Genomic DNA, 21,046 nt, shown 5'->3' on the forward strand with positions numbered 1-21,046 from the left:
CTAGGGCTGCAACTAACGATTAATTTCATAATCGGTTCATCGGCCGATTATTTAAACGATGAATCGATTAATCGGATTATGGCACCTTTTTGCAATTACTTAAAAAAATTAGCTTCAAGTTATTTTAGGCATGTTGTAACTAACAATAAAGATAATAAAAATGAATACTCCTTCAAAATTAATATGTTACCCCCTTTTTTATCCAATTTGATTTCATTGCCATTCCTACTTGTAATGATACTGTAATCTGTAATGTTGACCGTGTATAGCTGACTGTCTTTCTTTCCATTTCTATCTCTGGGACCCCAATTTTTATATTTTAATTTCTATTGTAAAATCAATGTTGAGTCCATTTGGTTCCATTTTTGTACTCTGTTACAGACCCTTTACCCCCTAAGCACCCCCTGCCCACAAACCTAACTGTGAAGAAAAATATTCATGGATAAATCAAATATATGAAAGACAGAATTGACTTACTTTTATATAAATCATTACTATAAAATCATACTTTTTATTTTTGCAATGCTGACTTTTAGTGCCGCTCCGTTCTACCGTTAAGACATGCTCCTGCCCAGCGCACAGTACAGTCAAACAGCCCCCTCCCTCCTGAGCCTTGGAAGCGGAGGGGGGAGTCCTCTCAGCCCGCAGTGCTCACTGTCACATACGGCACGCTCAGTACAAGTCTGTCTCGTTCTGTCACTGTGACTTCTGTCCCCACGCTGTGTTCTTAACTTCTTTAACAGGTCGCTCGTATTTCTTTATGTAAGATAAAGAATCCGATGAACACGGAGAGCCAAAGAGGACTTGTTTCTGTTCCTCATGTTAGCGAGAGCTGCTATATCAACAGTAAACACAACCTTGCTAGGCTAGCAAGCTAACGTTGCAACAGGATCGTTGCGGTGTGTGTGGGGGGGGGGGGGGGGGGGGGAGCTGCTCTGGTCACGTTCAAGACAATCTTGTGTTGTGTTTATACGACCCGTTGCATATTGTTCGTTCAGCCTAGTGCCGTTACTGAACGGTAAAAAGAAAGCAGCTTTATGTTACATTTTAATGTTGGAAAACACCCGCGATAATAATCGCTAAGATAATTCGTTGGCAACGAATTCAATTATCGATTTTAATCGATTTAATCGATTCGTTGTTGCAGCCTTAATGCACACAGATGGATCACAAGAGGCCGGGCTGAGATACAGAAAAATAGGCGTACGCCTGCCTACACACATGCGCATGCGAGCACACATGAACGCACACGCAGCGCTCTGCAGCCTCACTAAGTTTCATGTTTCCATTTATTTTACAGAGATGTGTCAGTGAGAAGTGACTTGAACAACATTTTACATTATCTATTTTTCCATAGCGTGGAGCAAATTAATCCTCTGCTGCTGTCTGTCTGTATGTCAGCCTGTCAAGGTTAAGTCGGTTATTTGTTCAAAATATTGGTTTTGATATTTTTGTTGTTGTTGTTAAATCCATTTACACATTAGTAATGATAATTTGTAAACATGAAGGCATCAGACCTGCAGCATCACTTGCAGACAGCCAAACCTGTGGAATACTTCCAAGCTAATCTCAAATCGCTGATCAAACAGACTTTGATAAGAGAATCGGCAAAATATTGGTATATCAAGTTTCATGAAAGGCGAACACAATTTTATACACTGTTGCTGTCGGACAGAAACCTCTCCATTTTTGTAGATTAATGCTCTATTACAGGGTCACACTAAAGACTCAAAAGTAGCAGATCTACAAGCTCTAAACATGGCACTAACATAGACGCATTTAAAGCTTGTCTGTTACTTTGTACATTTTTCAATATCAATCCTGAAAAGTAACAGTTTTGGACATTCTACCTGACAGACGATTATGTAGTGTCTCTCTTTCTCTCGGATCCTTGGTCTGAAAAACATTGAAGACCCCGGTTCTAAAGATTAAAAAACAGCCTTGCCTTTTAATGAAGTGGTAAGAGTACCTTTTTGAGGGCAGAAAAATCACATCCACCACCTGTTTTTCAATCAAGGTGATTATAATACACGGACAGGCAAGCTTTCTGAATTAAACCTCGCTGCTGAAAATGAGGGTATTTGCATTGCTCTGCGAACTGTAACACTTCCATTTGCTCACGGTGCACAGTGCATTATGCTGCACTGTGTTCTCAGGGCTGTAGTGAGGCCATGTGAAGACTAGGCTCCAGTGCATTATGCTGCACTGTGTTGTGTTCTCAGGGCTGTAGCAAGGCCATGTGAAGACTAGGCTCCAGTGCATTATGCTGCACTGTGTTCTCAGGGCTGTAACAAGGCCATGTGAAGACTAGGCTCCAGTGCATTATGCTGCACTGTGTTCTCAGGGCTGTAGCGAGGCCATGTGAAGACTAGGCTCCCGGAGCACAGATCTGAGATGGAGATAGATCCTCAATTTTTAATGCAAACACGGTGCAGCAACGTGGAAAAAAGGCAATTCTGAGTGATAACCACAAATTAAATATGGATAAGCAGGTTATTTCAACACTGCCGGGTGGCAGCAAGTAGATGCTCATTTAAAATGTGAGAAACTGCTGTTTTTCTTGTTTAAATGTTTAATCACTTGAGCCCCCTAGCAGCGTCCCTATTCTGGGTATGAACATTCGGCGACAATAGCCGATCTTACAAGCTGACGAAATGCAGCACGTCATGAGCTTGTATGTAGACTGGCTATTTTTGTATATATAGAGTTTTGGTATAGAGGGGAAAGAAGGAGCGGACGTATAGAGCCCTGAGAGACCCCAGTCAACCAAGTAAACATGGGGTTTAAATGTTTAATAGCCCTAGAACTACCCTTTTCACACACCCCAGACATGATGTTTCTTATCCAAGTAGCAGTCCAGAAATGCACTGTATACGACAGGTAGACTTGTATTGGCAGTCTAAAAAGGGTGGAGGTCAACATTCTAATTAGATTGTTTGTCAGCAATTTCTGACAATATAACAAAATTGGGCTCATTTCAAGGATGAATGCAAAGCACACAACGCTAAATGGCCATGTTTACAGGCACAGAGCTGACCTTCCTGTATAATATGCATACGATTACGTATGTATTGCAGCAGTATTTTCAATCTTCACTTGAACCGGGACATCTGTGTCATCTTAGCTTTTAGTGTTGGCTATTAAAAAATAGCAGATATACAAGCTCACGGCACTTCTTTGTGCCGTGAGCACTTGGTCTGTGCACTTTCCTGTTCATCATAATGATACAGCATATTTAACTGAAGAAAAAATTAAAAAGAGGGGAAAAAAAACAATATTGTTTTGTTTAAGCACTGACTGTACTGTATGTGTTCTAAGACAGATTTGTGGGCAATATTTGAATATCTGACATATTTTGTATCCTTGTTGTCCTTGTTTTGTTCTGTCTTTATATCTTTGCCTCGTCTTACCTTTCATGAAAACTCCAAATAGATGGAAGCTTACAAGTACGGAAAAGAATATTTCACCCACTTCACACCGGTAAACCTGTGATGTGACAATACAGCCAATTCTGACTCAAGAGATAGTGGAAGCTCTAACAACGTGACAGCACATGGAAGCTCAAAGGGACCGGAGACTGAGAGATAGGACTTCATAGAGGTGTGATCAATGCCCAAAGGGTCAGACTAGACACCTGAGTCATTGTACCTTACATTCTGGCAACAGGCAAACTAGGCCTGTTCCCACATAGTCAGTTAGTCGATTAATCTGTCAGTTTGGTTTTAGTTGACTAATACTTTCAGTTTTTTCATGCCGTTTCCAATTTCTGGTCAACTCGATATACTGTACATATGGACACCCCTGGCCCAAAAGGTACAAAAAGCTGTGCCGGTAGACCACACGACTTGCCCTAATAGATAAATATACTAAACATATTTTTCGCATCTGCCACTTGAATTAAGGTGACTTGAGTGATTGACATGAATCAGCTGAAACTAATTCCAATGCATCTGTATGGCAGATTATGTTGACTAACTAGTAGCCTTCATGTTAATGCAACTATAAGCAGAGCTTCATTGATCCGTGGGGGAAATTCAGCCGCACAGGGGCAGGACAGCAGTTAACATACAGATACAGGGTGAGAGAAGAGCTGTAAGATAGAGCAAGGGTGGCACCGTGGCAGGCAGCACACAAACTAAGAGGACAACATCATACAGTAACTTAAACAAAAACATTCAATCAACAATGAGCAGTTCATACTTTGCCTGCCCTATACAGTAAACCACAGTGGAGAAATAAGGATCAATACGGTATCACGCTCTAGTACGCATGAGCAAATACAATCACCGTGTTGTTATGACCTCAACAAAATACACTGATATCAATGGAATGTCATCACAACTTATAGTTATAAGACATCTGACTCTCATCTGTCATCATAGAATGGCCCTAATAACCAGGGACAGGGTTTGCAAAATAGCCTTAGCTAGAAAGTAGAAACCAATATTTGGGACTCCTGTTATCCCTGAAAAATAAATGAATTAGATAGATAGATAGATAGATAGATAGATAGATAGATAGATAGATAGATAGATAGATAGATAGATAGATAGATAGATAGATAGATAGACAGACACTCCTTCCTTGCATAGGAAGGATTGTCTCACACACACACACACACACACACACACACACACACACACGAGGCATAGGGGCTCCATTCCAGTCCTTACCTGTGCAGTCCTTCTTGCCTTTACATTCTCCAGAGCTGTGCTGGTAGGAGGCGTGCAGGGTGGCCGGCAGCTCCAGCAGCAGCAGCAGCACACACACGGACCACATCGGCCAAGGGGAGCAGTAACCTGAGCACGACCTGGCAGAGGGACGCATGGCAGTGGTGGTGCAGGCAACACAACAACAAAACAAGAAGAAAACAAACAAACTAGCGCGGCTGATGCATGCACGCACTTCTTCACCGCGTTTATTAATGTGGGCGGGGATTAGATTGGCCGCTTGAATGAACGCGGTCGAGGGTTCACTACATTCACGCCCGGGGGCGCACACGCATGCACGCAGACTCGCAAAGCACGCACTGGCGAATTGTCCGTGAACGTGAACGATTATAAAAAAAGAAAGAAAATGTCAAGTAGAATTCCGAATGGCGACTACTTTAGTCCTGCTGTGATGACGGTGGAGCGGCGGTGTGTGTGAGGAATCTTCATCTTCATCCACGCCGTCCGCGCGAGCGGGTCCTAATTGTGCTTATTGGGCTACTTAATGATCTCCTCGTCAGCACCGGGCTGACGTTATTGGTAATTAGCCCGGCGGCCCCCCAACCGAACCGACCCCCGCAGAGACCAATCAATCTGTTCAACTTGTGACTCCAACAACAACCTCCGCGCCGTGGCTCCGTCCGTGAACCGCTGGAACCAACCAACCCACTAGCCGGGTAGGTAGAGTGTTTTATTCCCGCTTCGCCGAAGCAAATAACCTGGAGGGTTGAATAAACCCGGAGACTAGGAGGAGCCGGAGGAACCAGCAAAGGAATCCCGGGCACAGAGCAGCGGTAGAACCGAGCCGGACTGGAGGAACCAGGCAGTGACTCTCGGCAGCAGCGGTTCTCTCTCTCTCTCGCTCGCTGCAGTATCTGACGGGCGACAACAAAGAGATGTTGACTGGAGCCACAGGGATGGTCACGTGACTAAAAGGACGCACCACACACACACACACAGTCACACACACAAGAGTCCAAGACACACGCGCGCGAGCACAAAAATGTCTTGTGAAATCCTTGGCCTGAAACTAAGTTTTCCATAATTCACGTTTTTTATAGAGTTTATTTTTCTGAGGTTCTGTGTGGAGAGCAGTGAGAGAGAGAGAGAGTAGGCGCACCCACTGCACACACAACGAGGACGAGACTGAGCTACACTTACAATCACCCAAGGAGAGTTTGAAAATCACCCAAATGTTTATATCCAAATGAATGCAAAAACATTGAAATACTGCTGTCAACTTTCAAAAGTATAAAGCGTCTCCTATGGATGTACAACTATCTGACAGAAAATGAACAATCTTTGTATAGTTTCACAAGATTTTATTACTGAAAGTGTTAATGTAACACAGCTCTGTTTACTTTTACTTTTATTTTATTGTTTTATCTTGTTTGTTCCAATTTTGCTTTGGCAATGTATTGTAAACATATGTTTTCTCATGCCAATAAAGCTCCTTTGAATTGAATTGAGAGAGTGAGAGCTATTTTGTGTGTGTGTGTGTGTGTGTGTGTGTGTGTGTGTGTGTGTGTGTGTGTGTGTGTGTGTGTGTGTGTGTGTGTGTGTGTGTGGGTGGGTGGGTGGGTGGGTGGTTGAATTGTAGCGGATTTGAAAGAGTCTAGGGATTCACATTTATTAACTCTGGGGGAGCCCAGGTTCGAACTAGCAAACTTGTGGTTACCATCAGGCCACCACCTGAGCCACCACCGCCCACTGAATTTAACCCTGCTCTGGTGTTGTGATCACATGGACTATGTCAACATCCATTAAGGAAGTATTTTGACAGGTACATGGGTATCTTAGAGGTGTAGCGAATCATTTAGACCAGGCCCATTGCAAGTTGCTATACTCTTAGCCTGGCCCAGCCAGCATGATTTCTGGTCTGCAGGGTTGGGCGCGCATGGAGCAAGCGATGGAGAATATTGGTTCACCGATTGAGGTCCTGTGGTACCATGAGGTGCATGCATAGTTGAATAAACCTTGAATGAGGGCTCCTGTTAGGGTCTTCAAAATATCTTTGCTGACCAGAGAGGAGGAATCTTGTTCTTGTTCTTTGACCTTTTTGATTAGGCCTACATTGGTAGCCATTTAGTCACAGGACAGATTTACCTCCAGGATGGAATCTAGGTAGGTAATTTTTTGTCATAGTAAATGAAAAATATAATTATTCTCCTATCACTGAGGACAAATCATATTAATACAAAGACTTAGACAATCATTAATATTTATGAGTAAAGGACATTTACACAAACATGGGAATTAGCTTTTATGAAGGTAACTAGGTGCCCTCTTGGCCAGAGAAAGCAGTTTATTGCAACTTCAATCTGTCCAAATTCTGTTTGTGTTGACATTGGTGAATAAAACCCTACTCATTTGTAACTTACCATAAGCATTTCATATCATAACAATCTTCTTTTTTTAAGGTTTAGCCTTATATGGTAGATCAAATTGTGGCTGTTTTATGTATCCTTCATTTGGTCACATTATTAGACTTTCCTGTTTCTCCTCAAGCTTCTTAGGTAGGGTGGGTACGTTACGTAGCCTACTAGATAGGTAGGCTACTGCATGTGTTTATGAATGTTATTGTCTTCTATTTGTTGTTACTGGCAGAGCTGTGTAGCATTATTTTCCTCTTCTCTTGGCCAGTTCACACTTGTAAAAGAGACTTTAGTCTCAATGTGGCTTTTACTGGTGGGTTAAAATAATTAAAATAAACAATGACAATGTGTTTCTGTGCACAATCCCTAATGGGTCTTGAAACAAAAATGCAAGGCCCTTGGACACGGCTGCATTTTGCAGTGTGTCCCGTGAGCAACGTTAAGCTGAGCAGCCCTGTACTATACAATATTATTGTTGCTGTCGCTGTCGGGCAGAAACCTCTCATCTCCATATTCTAACTTTGTGGTTTTTTTCATAGATTAAGGCCATGTGTACACCTGGTGTACACCCAATTCTGGGTGTACACCGCGTTGATAAGTAAGGGCCTAACACTCTACTTGCGTTTTGAGCTTGTACATCTGCTACAGATGCTACTATATACTCATTTTATTCCAGAAAAGTATATAATACGTTTCCACCCGACATCATCAAAGAACTGATCATATAGATCAGTTTGGTTTGTTCACCTCAAATGTCAGTTGATGTGTTCACAACTCTACTATACTGTGATTTAGATCATCATGAACCCTCCACAAAACACATCACATTAATCACTTACACTCTATTTTACACTACATTGTCCCAGTCCCAGACCAACTGTCCCCTGTACAGACCACCTTCACAACACATAATCACCACCTGTCCCCTGTACAGACCACCTTCACAACACATAATCACCACCTGTCCCCTGTACAGACCACCGCCAGAGGCCAGCCTCTTTGATGTGGGACCTGAAACAAGGGTGTGGCTGCCTGACATTAAGCTGGACATCTGTCCCAGTCCACTTTACAGACAACACAATACACATAATGTACACAAAATGTACACAAACATTTATTTAAATAAATTATGTTGGTTACTATGTATTTAATTACCTTACATTTTATAATTTCATTATAATGTTGAATTTCTGAATGTTATTTAACATTGAATATCAAACCCACAAAATGATGATTAATTCATAACGACAATTTGTCTGGTTTCCAGGCAAAAAACAAAACAAACCTAATTCCACAATTCCTCTATCAAATCATTCATAAATACAAGAACAGAACAAAATATCAAAACAGAATGATCTGATTTACTCAGTAATGGAAAAAGGTTTGTGAGCAATAATACAATGTAGAAATATTACAACCAAATGTTCAGCAGTACAAAAGTACAAAAGTATTGGAATCAAAATTACAAGCAAAAATACAGAAATGGAAACACTCAAGTAGAGTAAAAACAGTAGAGTGTGTGTGTGTGTGTGTGTGTGTGTGTGTGTGTGTGTGTGTGTGTGCGCGTGCGCGTGCGCGTGTGCGTGTGCGTGTGCGTGTGCGTGTGCGTGTGTGTGTGTGTGTGCGTGTGTGTGTGTGTGTGTGTGTGTGTGTGTGTGTGTGTGTGTGTGCGCGCACAATTATTTCAATTTTCTTTTCTTGCCAGATTGTATTTTATATTATTTAAAAATTGAAACATTTTTGAAAATCTTTTGAAATAATAATTGTATTGTGAAAGAAATGGGTCCCAAAACTGGGTGTTTGGGAACCACTGCCATAACACACAAATAAATTCAGAGTAAGAATTAGTGTGTGCGTCCTTCAGACGCATGCTTAAAGACATCAACGAGCGCATTGTCGCAGAGCTGTGACATACAGATCCAGTTCACAACCAGTGATCCACTTGGCTGCGTACCACCCCTCCTATAGTGCTTTATGGTCTCTGACTGGGCAAATCCTGTACCAGCTGGTGAAGCTGATAAACTTATCATCATCATCATCATCAAATAATCACATCATCATCATCATCATCATTTTTCAACAGTCGAGATCTTGGATTCCACAATGCTACGCCAGACTTCCCGGTCCTTCATTGCCACGCCCAGTTCCTGCCTACTGAAGCACCGGTCCTTCATTGTTCCTTCCTACTGAAGCATGTGTCCCTAGCGATGACATCAGGGAACGACAGCTTTCTACCTCTGGTCCGCCCTGAGGCAGGACTCCAGAGAAGAAGGGAAGATATAACCTCATTGTCAGCTTTGTAGCAGTGGCAGGCAAACTGCGCTCTTCTGGATTGGACCAGTGAAAAAACACGGGGAAGGTTGCCGTATATTAGATTAGTCGATGGGTGGCTCTTCCAAGACAGATTTTGCGCTCTCATTAGAGGGCGGGTGTAAGTGCCATCCAACCGATTCTCTTGTTTCTTTGAAAGTGTCCATGTCTCGGAGCCATAGAGTAGAATCGGCTCAACGGTCGTCCTAAATATATCAAATCAAAAATCCAGTCCAAATCATCACAACTGTCATTCCGGCCAATCACTTTTAGCGTTTTCACTTTTCTGCCCTCTGCACTTTTATCTTCAATATGTAATTTGCTCAGCCAATCAAATCATCACTACGAATGTTTGTGTTCACACAAACCCGGAAAGCTGGGCATAGGCGCCCCTCAAAGAACACTCATACAGGCACTGCGTGAGAAGAGACAAACAGGATAGCTTTGAGAGAGACAGAAGGAGAGAGACAGGGGGGGGGGGGGGGGATCAGGAGAAAAATGAGACACATGAAAGGGGACAGATGGGAAGACGTTGGGACGTTGGCAGCGTTCAATCCGAGGCCATTTGGGGCTCCAGAGGCCTTAATCCAAGCCACTGTGGCATCTACAGCACACACACAAGCTCCAGCACGGGTCACAACATGAGTCACATCACCCTGCTGTGACGAAGACCACCGCCTACCTGGCACTGCACCAACACACTGGCTGACATGTCACCATCTCATACAGCCTGGAACACAACCATCCTGTGTGTGTGTGTGTGTGTGTGTGTGTGTGTGTGTGTGTGTGTGTGTGTGTGTGTGTGCGCATGCGTGTGTCCGTGCGTGCATGCGTGCATGCATGCGACCCGTGCGCGTGCGTGCATGTCTGAATTATAGAAAATATGGACCGTTTTCCTGGTCCTCACAAGAACAATGGTTGTTTTATGGTTGAAAATAGATTTTAGAGATAGGTTTACAACTAGAAAAAGGTTCAGGTTGGGGTCAGGATTAGGATCAGACATTCAGAGGTCAGGTGTAGGGTTAATTGGAATTAGTGTGTCATGCATTGATAAATAGCACATATCTGTCCCCTTCTCTCTCTTCATCTTTCCTGTCCGTCTTCACTGTAACTATCAATAAAGGCACAAAAGCCAAAAACATCTTTAAAAACGAAGTTAATGTTCTGTGTGTGTGTATTTGATATTTAGTCGACTAAGGTGGTTGCACACTGGTGTGTCTTTTCCCTCCGCTGCGTTATGTCACCCGAAAGTAGTAGGTTATCACTAGCTGTCAGCCTGTCACCTACTACTACTACTACTACTACTAATATTAATACTAATAATACAACTTTATTTACCGGTATTTATTTTTATCCTTTAAAAAGAAAAGGCTGCATGCTTCCCTGGCCTGTACCTGAATGAGTGAGAGACAATTAAACCATTATTGATTCCTCTTGATTCTTCATTTGGTGTTCCATCCTATTCCTATAGACCCAGGGCCAGAACCAGGGCAGGAATTTCATGGAGGCCATGAAGGTCATATTGGCCCCTCAGTTTGGGCTTAAGCCCTTCCATACATTCTAAGCCCTGAGGCTAGTATAAGACATGGTTAAAGTGGTTAAAATGATTGTGACGTGATATTAACACATTTTGCTGGACTGCATTTTGAGAACCTGGCGTCAACTGGCGGCCAAAGTTGACGCATTGCTCGAATCAATTATTGGGCCATTGAGGTATCTATGTATATGTCTATATGGGTACAAAGCATTAGTCTGTGGGGACCACTGTCCTACAAAGACAAACCCCACCGGAGGTGCTGTGTGCATTCAAGGTCAGTACTGACAGCAATTTCATACCATAAAATAAACGATACCCATAAATTATATACCGATAAACGTATAGTATAGTATCCAGGTCTGTATCAACAGCTCTCTATGTGTGTTGATAGATTGGAGGACAGGGAGATATTGGAGGCATTTGTTTCTCAGTTCCACTAATGATAATGTGGCACACATATGCCATAAATAATATTGTCTCTGTCAGGTGGAAACTGGTGTCCAAAACTGTTACTTTTCAGAACTCAAATTCAAAAATAGCAAATCTACAAGCTCAAAACCCGTCCTTCCGTCGCTTTGCCCCAAGTTTCAAGCCTGTAGATGTGCTATTTTTTATGCTTTTGTGTGACGCTAGTATGATTAAGTTAAGTATTTACAAAAAAACACTTAATTTGGAGATTTTCTGCTTGATAACAACAATATAATATAAATTATAATATTATATTATGTCGGGTGGAAACCTTGTATGTCCAAAACACTTTCTTGTCAGGAAATGGGGGGGAAAAAATAACCTATGTGCCAATCGGCAAAGCAAAGCAAAGCAAAGAAAAAGTTTGAAATGTTGTTTGAAATGTGACCAAACCTGCTTACCGATGATGCCACTGGTAGGCAGGTTTCTGACACAGCTAGTCGACAGAAATGGTGCCATCTTTGATCACTATAGTGATGACCAATTAGTGTAGGTTGTAAATGGGAGAAGTGCTCCGGTTAATTGGGTAATGTGAATGCAAAATATGCACACATGTATGATGTAGAATGGAATACAACCACCCTGGACTAGTAACCATTGTTTTTCTTGTGTGTGTATATGTACTGAGTGAATCTCTGACATAGAGACTGCACATAATATAAACAAATATACCTTTGAACACATTTGAAATCTGAGGCTTTTTGTATACTATTTTAAATAGTTTTGGGGAAAATGTTGAGTTGTCCCTAAAGTGACTGCAAAATCTTGAGAGATTGCTTTTTATTTCAAGAAGGTTTAAACCCATGCAACAGTATAACTATCACTCCTTCTGCTCTTGTCCAAAAATGAGTTAGTGTTCTGCATACTGCTGGATTTATTGAAACCAACTCAAACCAACGTCGAACTGGTAAACAACATAAAAATACACAGATGCTTAGAATAACATCACATAAACATGCAAAATAACAACATTAACATACCTTACTGGCTGCTCTATAAGCAAAAAGGGAATGAGAAGATTGCTAGTGCCCCTGCCATGAGCACAGCAATGCACAAACGTGAACTTCTGTCTGCATCATGCTGTCAAACCTTGTTTACATGTCTCACTGACACCAGACTGTCTCACTGACACCAGACTGCCCTAAAGGGTTCCGCATTAGCCACTTAGCACTTCCGGCCCGACTTAGACATGCAATGAAAGGCATTATGTGAGCAATAATTAACTTAAATACAAAATAAATTGGAATAATTGCAGCAGTTACAATAATGTTGCAAAGTATAACACAGTACCCTCCAAAATATAATGTACTTACTTTCCTCATTTCCTTTCCCCTTAAATAGTTTTTTTATCATGTTGCACTTTTGCTTTGGCAATTGTAAGCATATGTTTCGATATGCCAATAAAGCTCAATTGAATTGAATTGAATTGAATTGAATTGAATTGAATCGAATCGAATTGAATCGAGCATCAGATGAATGACATGAATAATGAAACTAAGGGTATTTCAGTAATTGCCCCCGAGGGGCGTTACTGTGACATGTAGGCAGCCTCGGTACCAGGCTTTCATTTTAGTCGGGGCAAAAATTGAAAGCATGGGGGAACGCATTGGCCACTCTGGTCTAAAAGTGGGAGTCAACCCTTCCGGCAAGTTCCGGGTGGGCGTCGCTCCAAATGATGTGATGTAGCACTGCACTAGGGGGGAGAGGAGGGGCCGGGGCTGATGGACAGATCGGTGAGATCCAATCAGTGCGTGCGCAAAACTCAGCCACGACCCGCCCCCTCTAGACCAGAAAAGGCGCCGGTTCAGCTCAGGCTATTTGACATGTGCATTGTGCATTGTGACCCAGCAGTGTGCTACTCAAATGAGCCACAGAGAGGAGCAGTTTGGAGTGAAGCAAACCTGTGCATTGAAGGCTTGTTTATTGTAGTAACAAACAAACAAACAAAATAAAAAAAATAGTTAAATAAAGACAAATACAATTGTGTGTGTGTGTGTGTGTGTGTGTGTGTGTGTGTGTGTGTGTGTGTGTGTTTGCTAAACCCAACTGAAAGCATAAGGGAAATGAGTTTTAGGCTAAAGGCTAAAACTATAGTTTTAGTCTTTAGTTTACAGTAGGCCTAATAGTCAATATGATTATTGAATTATTGAAATGCAATCTATTTTGAATGGTATATTTTATATTTACATTACTTTTTGTGAATCTCACCCCAGACAACAAAACCAAACCAACCTAAGTTGTGAATAAAAGTAAACTAATATAGTAAACGCACTTTAAATACGAATTAAAGCAAACATATTGCAAACATAAAGTCAAAATGAAATAATAATAATATTGTATTATAGTATAATGATTAATAATAATAATAATAATAATAATGTAATGGAATATTCAACACTTTCATACCCTGGCTCAGATGAGGGCACGAGGGAGCAGTTGTGACTACTTAGACCAGGGGTTCCCAAACCTTTTCATGTCAAGGACCCACAAAAAATTATTTACCTCAAAACACTGAGCAAAACCGTTCCATGCAGGATTTTACTGTGCAGGAAAAAATATGACTACAAAAATAAAGACACTTTCAATAACAGAAAGTAAGAAATTAACACTTGACATTATTATGAACCCGTGACAGGCTACATTGTTTTAATAAATGTGCCATTATTTGGGGGTCAATGCTTGCAATATCCTAATAGCCCACTGGTGGGCCCCAGCCCCCGCAGTTTGGGAATCACTGGTCTAAATTAAAGGGGTATTTCACTTTAAAACACTTCTGGGGTAATAAACATGTGTGTTCATGGAGTTTCCATTTACAATGACTTCATAAAGGTGGCGTGTCTCATAACATTAATATCAAATGTGGAAATATCAAATCAAGCATCTTAAAAAACGGTCTGAGGTGCATACAGAAAGAAGCCTTATAGTGTAAGTAGACGTTAATTGACCCCTGAAGTGTTTTAAAGTAAAACAGTCCTAAGCAACAACGTGTCTTTTAAAGTCAATCACCGATGCCCCCTGCAGGCACAAGCATCAATCACATTTCATTCTTGCTTACTCAGCATGGATGCTAACATAATAACACAGCTAGGTTGACCTGATGATTATTCTTCTTCTACTCCAATACATCTCAGATGCAAATATTGTACTTTTTAGTCCAACAATTAGGCTATTTGACAGCTTCATACAAAACAGACATTATTAACCATGTACTGTAAGCCCCATTTTATACTTCGGCTATTCGATGTTTGTGAGCTTGTAGATCATGGCAATTTTCTAAAAAAGTTTGACAGATTTGACTATATAGCTATACTTTTAAGTGAGAATATATTTCTGTTGTTTCTGGCAGTGGAACAATGCGAAATACTAAACAACATATCGCTGTACAGCGTAGGCCTACACACACAACCCTCAGAGGTATTGTAACCATGGCGACCGCCATCGATTGGGGTACGGGATGAGAGGGGTGTCCGCTCATAGCTATTTTCACACACGCGCACACACGCACACACACACACACACACGCACACGCACACACACACACACACACACACACACACACACACACACACACACACACACACACACACACACACACACACACACACACACACAGGAGAGGAGAGGATTTCATGCTGAATTCTAAAGGGCCGGTAAACGGACAGAGATGGAGAGAGATGTTGAAATCAGCTAATGCTAATTTCATTATGTTCCATGATGCTTCCGTGTAATTGACTTATACCGGGTTCGCCATGGATTGACGGGGCCTCCGGGAGTCTGTCATCTTCAAATGACAACAGCAATGTTATTGGGAGTTAATCAGGGAGAATCGTGTAACATGCAACATGCTAGCTATGCATTACATCAGGAAGGGGGGGGGGGGTCCAGGGCAGTGCTGTAGTCTAGGTTTTTTCAGACGGTATACCACACTGTAGCCTGCCTGGACAATACGGTGCTTGAGGGTGCTTCCACACAGACCACAGTAGAGTCACGAAGATGTCTCTTCCTGGTTTTTAGACAGCTGGTGGATGGAAATTAAGCTCGACTTACAGTACATATGCAACTTGCAGCGTCGGCAAAGCGTTTACGGTTATTTTAAACTCCTTCACTCAGTGAATCGCCCTATGGGGAGTGCCATCTCTGGCATGAACACACAGAATTAAACCATATACTTCACGAACAATTTCATTGGTCGGGACTTCTACCCGCCCATGGCATGATCACCCCTCCCACCGGGGTGATGACGTTCCTCTCATGCCACACGGGTCATTCCGATTGTCTTCTGCTTGCTGAACGCACGTTAAGCCACGCTACCTGTTTGTATTTACCTGTTGAAACCGTATCTCACCAAGACGGGCCATCGGCTTGTACCAAGAGATTCACAGTATTCTGCAAACCCTCCGGTAGCCCTCTTCACGACGAAACGTCTCTTGCAAAAGACCACGTAAGTGTTTACCGGCCGCTGAGAAGCGTAACAAAGGTCTTGTGCAGTGTAGAGTTGTTAGCCTGCTAGCCAGCTTCCTCCTCCGGTCGTTAGCTCTAGCTAGCGGCCCTCCTCGGCTAGCCTTAGCTCGGTGGTGCAGCGCCGAGAGACGCCACTTAGCCTCGCTAGTACACAACGTTAGCCTCCTCCCGCGCCGTAAGACCGGGCTGTCTGCTAGCTTGCACTCGCATACACAACGAGCCTTAGACGCGGCCCTGCCTTGTTAGCTTGACGCCGAAAGACACTAGCTAACTCGCCGCTACGCTCCGCGCCGCTGGATACACATCGCCGACGCGGCCCGACCTTGTTTACTTGCCGCCGAAAGACGTTAGTTTACTCGCCGCCGAGGCTACTCTCCGCCTCCGACATTTTACACGCTCCCGCGGTAAAGACCGGAGTGCATCTTCCAGGCCATCGCCGAAAGACGAGGCCTCACCACTGGGTTTATTAGTGTAAACAATAACCCACTTGACCCACGTGACGACCCGCGGATAGTGACCACTTTCTAGTAGTCACTGAAGTAACTCTGGTTGTAGTACTTTCCCCGAAAGTTACGAAAGTAACCCGGGTTCTAGTAATTTGAATTTTTTTTGGAAATTTTCAAAAAATTGGTTTTCTCTGCTATCTTGAGTGTTTGTGTAAACTCCACTCTAGTTAACATGGATACTGACAAGAACCTGGCATCCACTAGCACCAAGGCTAGCAGCATAGCAGCTACTCCACAGAGGGTCTGTCTCCACAGGTCATGCTCCAACCTTCTGGCTGTAGATGACCTCCACACAAGCTGTGCCTTCTGCCTGGGCCCCGAACATCTTCGCCAGGCCATCCTTGCTCCGGGCTTCTGTCCATGCTGTCTTCCCCTTTCCTTCCGACGGAAGCAGCGGCGTCTTCAGCGGGTCGAGGCCCGCATCGCCCAGCGCGATGCCAACTTGGACGACCCAGCTTTTGATCTGAGAACACAATTCTCCACTCTGGACCAGCGCCCCAATACGGGGGCTCGTCCTAAGCCTACATCCACCGTCACCAGACCGGCAGCAGCCTGCACCTGGAACCAGGGGGATGGGCACGACTACGCTCCGGCTAAGAAGGTACCTAAGCCCGCTGAAAAACGGGCTCCGGCCTCCTTCGTTAACCCTTTTGGTGCGGCGCCGCAGCCTGCCGTGAGACAGGCCCGGCCCCCACCGACAGCAGGTCAGCGACCCCCCCCGATGCTCCGCCACCCTGCTGCACCTTACACTGCAGCCAGGCCCAGCTACTATCCTGACTATGAGGCTTCCCTGCAACGACGGCACGACGAGTGGGCCGACGACATGGACGACGTGGATCCCCTGGACTTCCCCTTTCAGGGCTCCCCTTCGGATTACAGGGTTCTCGATGAAGCCGTGTACGAGCAGACCGTCTACGAGTACGATGATGACTCCCCGGAGCCGGACTACGAGGGCAACTACCGTGCAGACAACCTGTCTGCCCGCCTTGCGTCCTCCCCCCTCCGTGTGACCTTCACGGACGGAGACCAGGCTGCCCCAGGAGGCTTCCAGGGTCGAGCCAGAGCAGTCAATGCTCCTCCCCTGCCGAGGGATGAGTCCTCCCTCCTCACCATCTACAAGGTGGCAAGCATCAGGTGCGACCGCGCCTGGCCGGCAGAGTTTCTGCCCACAGTGGATGAGGACGATGAGTGGCAGGGTGTGGTGGAAGACGGTCCAGAACCTACTCCTCGTACCGTCCTCCCCCTGGCTAAGGGTTTTAAATCCTTCTTTACAGCCCAGTGGGAAGAACCGCTAAAACCCGTTCCGATGCCTCGGAGCCGTGAAGGCCTGTCTCTCGAGACAGAGCACATGGCCTCCGTGGCTTTGTCCGGGATGCCGGTCATGGACAGGACCCTGGCCGCGTTCCTGCTCAACCCGAACGCGCCCCGCATCACCCCGCTGACCAAGGCCCCTACTCTACCCCTCAAGATCGACAGGGACGCCTCCCTGCTCAACGAGAAGGCGTTTACCAGCCTTGCCTGTGCCGGCAAGCACCTTAACGCAGGAGCGCTACTGCAGGGGTCCATGACGGCACTGCTTCTGCAGGTGGGAGATACTCCCAACGCAGAGCAGATGGCGGAGATCCGCCGCCTGCACAATGAGTCTGTACTCCTCAACCGTACTGTCACACAGCAGGTGGGGAGGGCCATGACGTCCTCCATCTTACAGGAGCGCGAGAGATGGCTCAACGCTTCACCTGACCTGCAGGACGAAGTAAGGGGCAAGCTCCAGAAGCTGGCCATCCTACCGGGAGGCCTCTTCGAGGGCTACATGGAGGTCTTGACTCTCCTGGCGGACAGTCAGAAGAAGGTTGACGCTTTCAGGGACATCCAGCAGCCGCCTAAACGTCAGCCTCCGCCACGCCAACCTCCACGCCAGCCTCAGCGTCCGCCCGGGAAACCGGGCGACCGCGCCAGCTTCAAGCCCCGTCAGGTCAAGGACGCCTCACAGGGCTCTTCCAAGCCCCCCCCAGGCCGCAACAAATCACGCCCCCACAAGCATGAGGACCGTGATCACAGCCGTGACGGCCCTCCAGCCGCCACCAAGCGCGGACGGGGCCGCGGCTCTGGGTCGCGCAAGTGACCGACGCCTGGCCTCGGAGGGACGCGACCAGACGTCTCTCCAGCCCCCCTCACGCTCCGGGCTTCCGCCAAGATGTAGTGGTCTCGGACCTCACACTCGGGCCGCCCCTGAAGCGGATGAGGCTCTCCACGGAGACCGCAGATATTGTTCACATAAATGCACCCTGTTTTTCAAATGCACTTTGTCATGTTTCTGTAATAAAGGCTTTGCCCAAAAAACACAAACAACAACAATATCGGGGGGGCATGAGCTCGCTGTGGAGGGAAACCCCTGGGTTTCCCGACACAATGAGACGGGACCTATTTCCGGTGCCGAGTGCACCCGTTTCGACGGGCACACTCGTCACGAGCCGGACGGGTCATGCCCAATTTTTCTCTCGTCCAGGGAGCTCCACTGCCACAGTGGAGGCTCCCATGGCCACAGAGAACCCTCTGGCTCGATGCCGACCGCAGTGGGAACTGTGCGGGGCATCCCCCTGGGTCCTACGCACCATAGCGAAGGGCTACAGGCTCCAGTTTGCTATGAGACCACCCGCTTTCGCAGAAGTCCTCTTCTCCGAAGCTCGTGGGCAAGCGGCAGAAGTGCTCCAGACAGAGATTCAGTCCCTGCTGGAGAAGAAGGCCGTCAGAGAGGTACCATTGACTCAGAGTCGCAGCGGTTTTTACTCCCGCTACTTCCTGGTCAAGAAAAAAGGGGGGGGGCTACGTCCGATACTGGACCTACGGGCTCTCAATCGGTACCTCAAGACCTTCAACTTCAAAATGCTGACGGCCAAGTCCCTCGTACGTTCCATACGTCCGAACGACTGGTTCACGTCGATAGACCTGAAAGACGCCTATTTTCATATTCCCATTTACCCACCTCACAGGAAATTCCTGAGGTTCGGTTTCAAGGGGAGAGTGTACGAGTACACTGTCCTCCCCTTTGGGATGTCCCTGAGCCCCAGGGTCTTTGTGAAATGCACCGAGGCAGCGATTGCTCCGCTGCGGCGTCTGGGTCTCCGCGTAGCGAGCTACATCGACGATTGGCTACTAAGCGCAGACTCTGCACGAGAGGCGATGCGGAACACCACTCAAGTGGTGCTCCACATGACCTCCCTGGGGTTCACCATCAATCACGAGAAGAGTGTTCTGGTCCCCACAAGGTCGATAGACTTCATAGGCATAGCACTGGATTCAGTCTCCTACACGGCTCGACTGAGCCAAGCGAGGATGGACGCTTTCCTACAGTGCGTGACGCTGTTCAGGACGGGACAGAGGGTCCCCTTCCGAACCTGCCTAAGGATGGCCGGGCTCATGGCGTCGGCCATCTCCCTAGTACGGCTGGGCAGGCTATACATGAGACCTTTCCAGAGATGGATAAGGTCCCTAGGTGTGCCCACCAGGTGCCTGTCACGGCGAGTGACGGTATCTGCAGGCTGTGTACTCGCCCTGAAGTGGTGGTCGAACAGAGGTGTCCTGGTGGAGGGTGTTCCCCTGGGACAGACCCTTACCAGGAAGATCGTCACCACGGACGCCAGCATGTCGGGGTGGGGGGCCACCCACGACGGCAGGACGGCCAGAGGAGTGTGGCACGGAGCCATGAGGCGTGCACACATCAACTATCTGGAGCTCCTGGCGGTCTTCCTTGCCCTGCGGCACTTCAAACCGCTTATCCAGGGGTGTCACGTTCTGGTTCGAACCGACAACACCACGACAATGTGCTATATCAACAAGCAGGGAGGGCTCAAATCCCTGCGCCTGCACACGTTGGCACACAGGCTACTGACATGGTGCCACGAGCATCTGCTGTCGATCACGGCCTGCCATGTCCCAGGACTCCTGAACACAGGAGCCGACCTGTTGTCCAGAGGCCCACTCCGCTACCACGAGTGGTCGCTGCACAAGGAAGTAGCAGCTCAGATATGGGCCAGATACGGCACGCCGGTGGCGGACCTGTTCGCGTCGGAAGAGAACACGAAGTGTCAGTACTTCTTCTCCCTGACAGGGTCCCCGTCTCTGGGCATGGATGCGTTGGCGCACCCTTGGCCGAGGGGCCTGCTTTACGCATTCCCTCCTCTGCCCCTGATCCCCCCCGCCCTGGCCAGGGTGAGGACTCAGGGCCTATGCATGCTACTGGTGGCCCCGGCTTGGGGGTCTTGGAGGTCGGACATAGTCCCACTCCTGTACGACCAGCCCTGGCAGCTCCCGCTGCGGAGGGACCTGCTCACCCAAGCGGGGCAGGAGATCTTCCATCCACGTCCACAGGACCTGGACCTCTGGGTCTGGCCCGTGAGGGGCTGAACCTGGATGCCGAAGGCCTGCCCCCGAACGTCATCACGACGATTCTAGGGGCGAGAGCCCCGTCTACTAGACAACGATACAACACGGCCTGGACCGTGTTCGAACGTTGGTGTGCGGCCAGACCTGTACGGGTTATCCCGTTTCAGGCTTCGGTGAGGCACATTCTGACCTTCTTGCAGGAATTCCTGGACAGAGGTCTAGGCCAATCCTCTGTGAAGGTCAACCTGGCGGCCATTTCGGCGTACCACGTGGGGGTAGACGGCAAGACAGTAGGTG

The 21,046-nt window shown here is 46.3% G+C and overlaps 1 protein-coding gene across 2 annotated transcripts in view; it reads right to left on the reverse strand.

Annotated features, from left to right (window-relative positions):
* The window catches only part of tmeff1a (transmembrane protein with EGF-like and two follistatin-like domains 1a), a 79,643-nt gene extending 73,829 nt beyond the window's left edge, over positions 1–5,814 (reverse strand). For both annotated transcript variants that reach the window (XM_080778236.1, XM_080778235.1), the window contains exon 1: positions 4,674–5,814. In XM_080778236.1, the coding sequence (XP_080634362.1) occupies positions 4,674–4,827 (154 nt within the window). In that variant the 5' untranslated portion in view covers positions 4,828–5,814. The remainder of the gene's footprint in view (positions 1–4,673) is intronic.
* Between the last annotated feature and the right edge of the window lie 15,232 nt (positions 5,815–21,046).

Source organism: Protomyctophum bolini (genome assembly GCF_963924005.1).
Source record: "Protomyctophum bolini genome assembly, chromosome: 12".
Classification (NCBI taxonomy): domain Eukaryota; kingdom Metazoa; phylum Chordata; class Actinopteri; order Myctophiformes; family Myctophidae; genus Protomyctophum; species Protomyctophum bolini.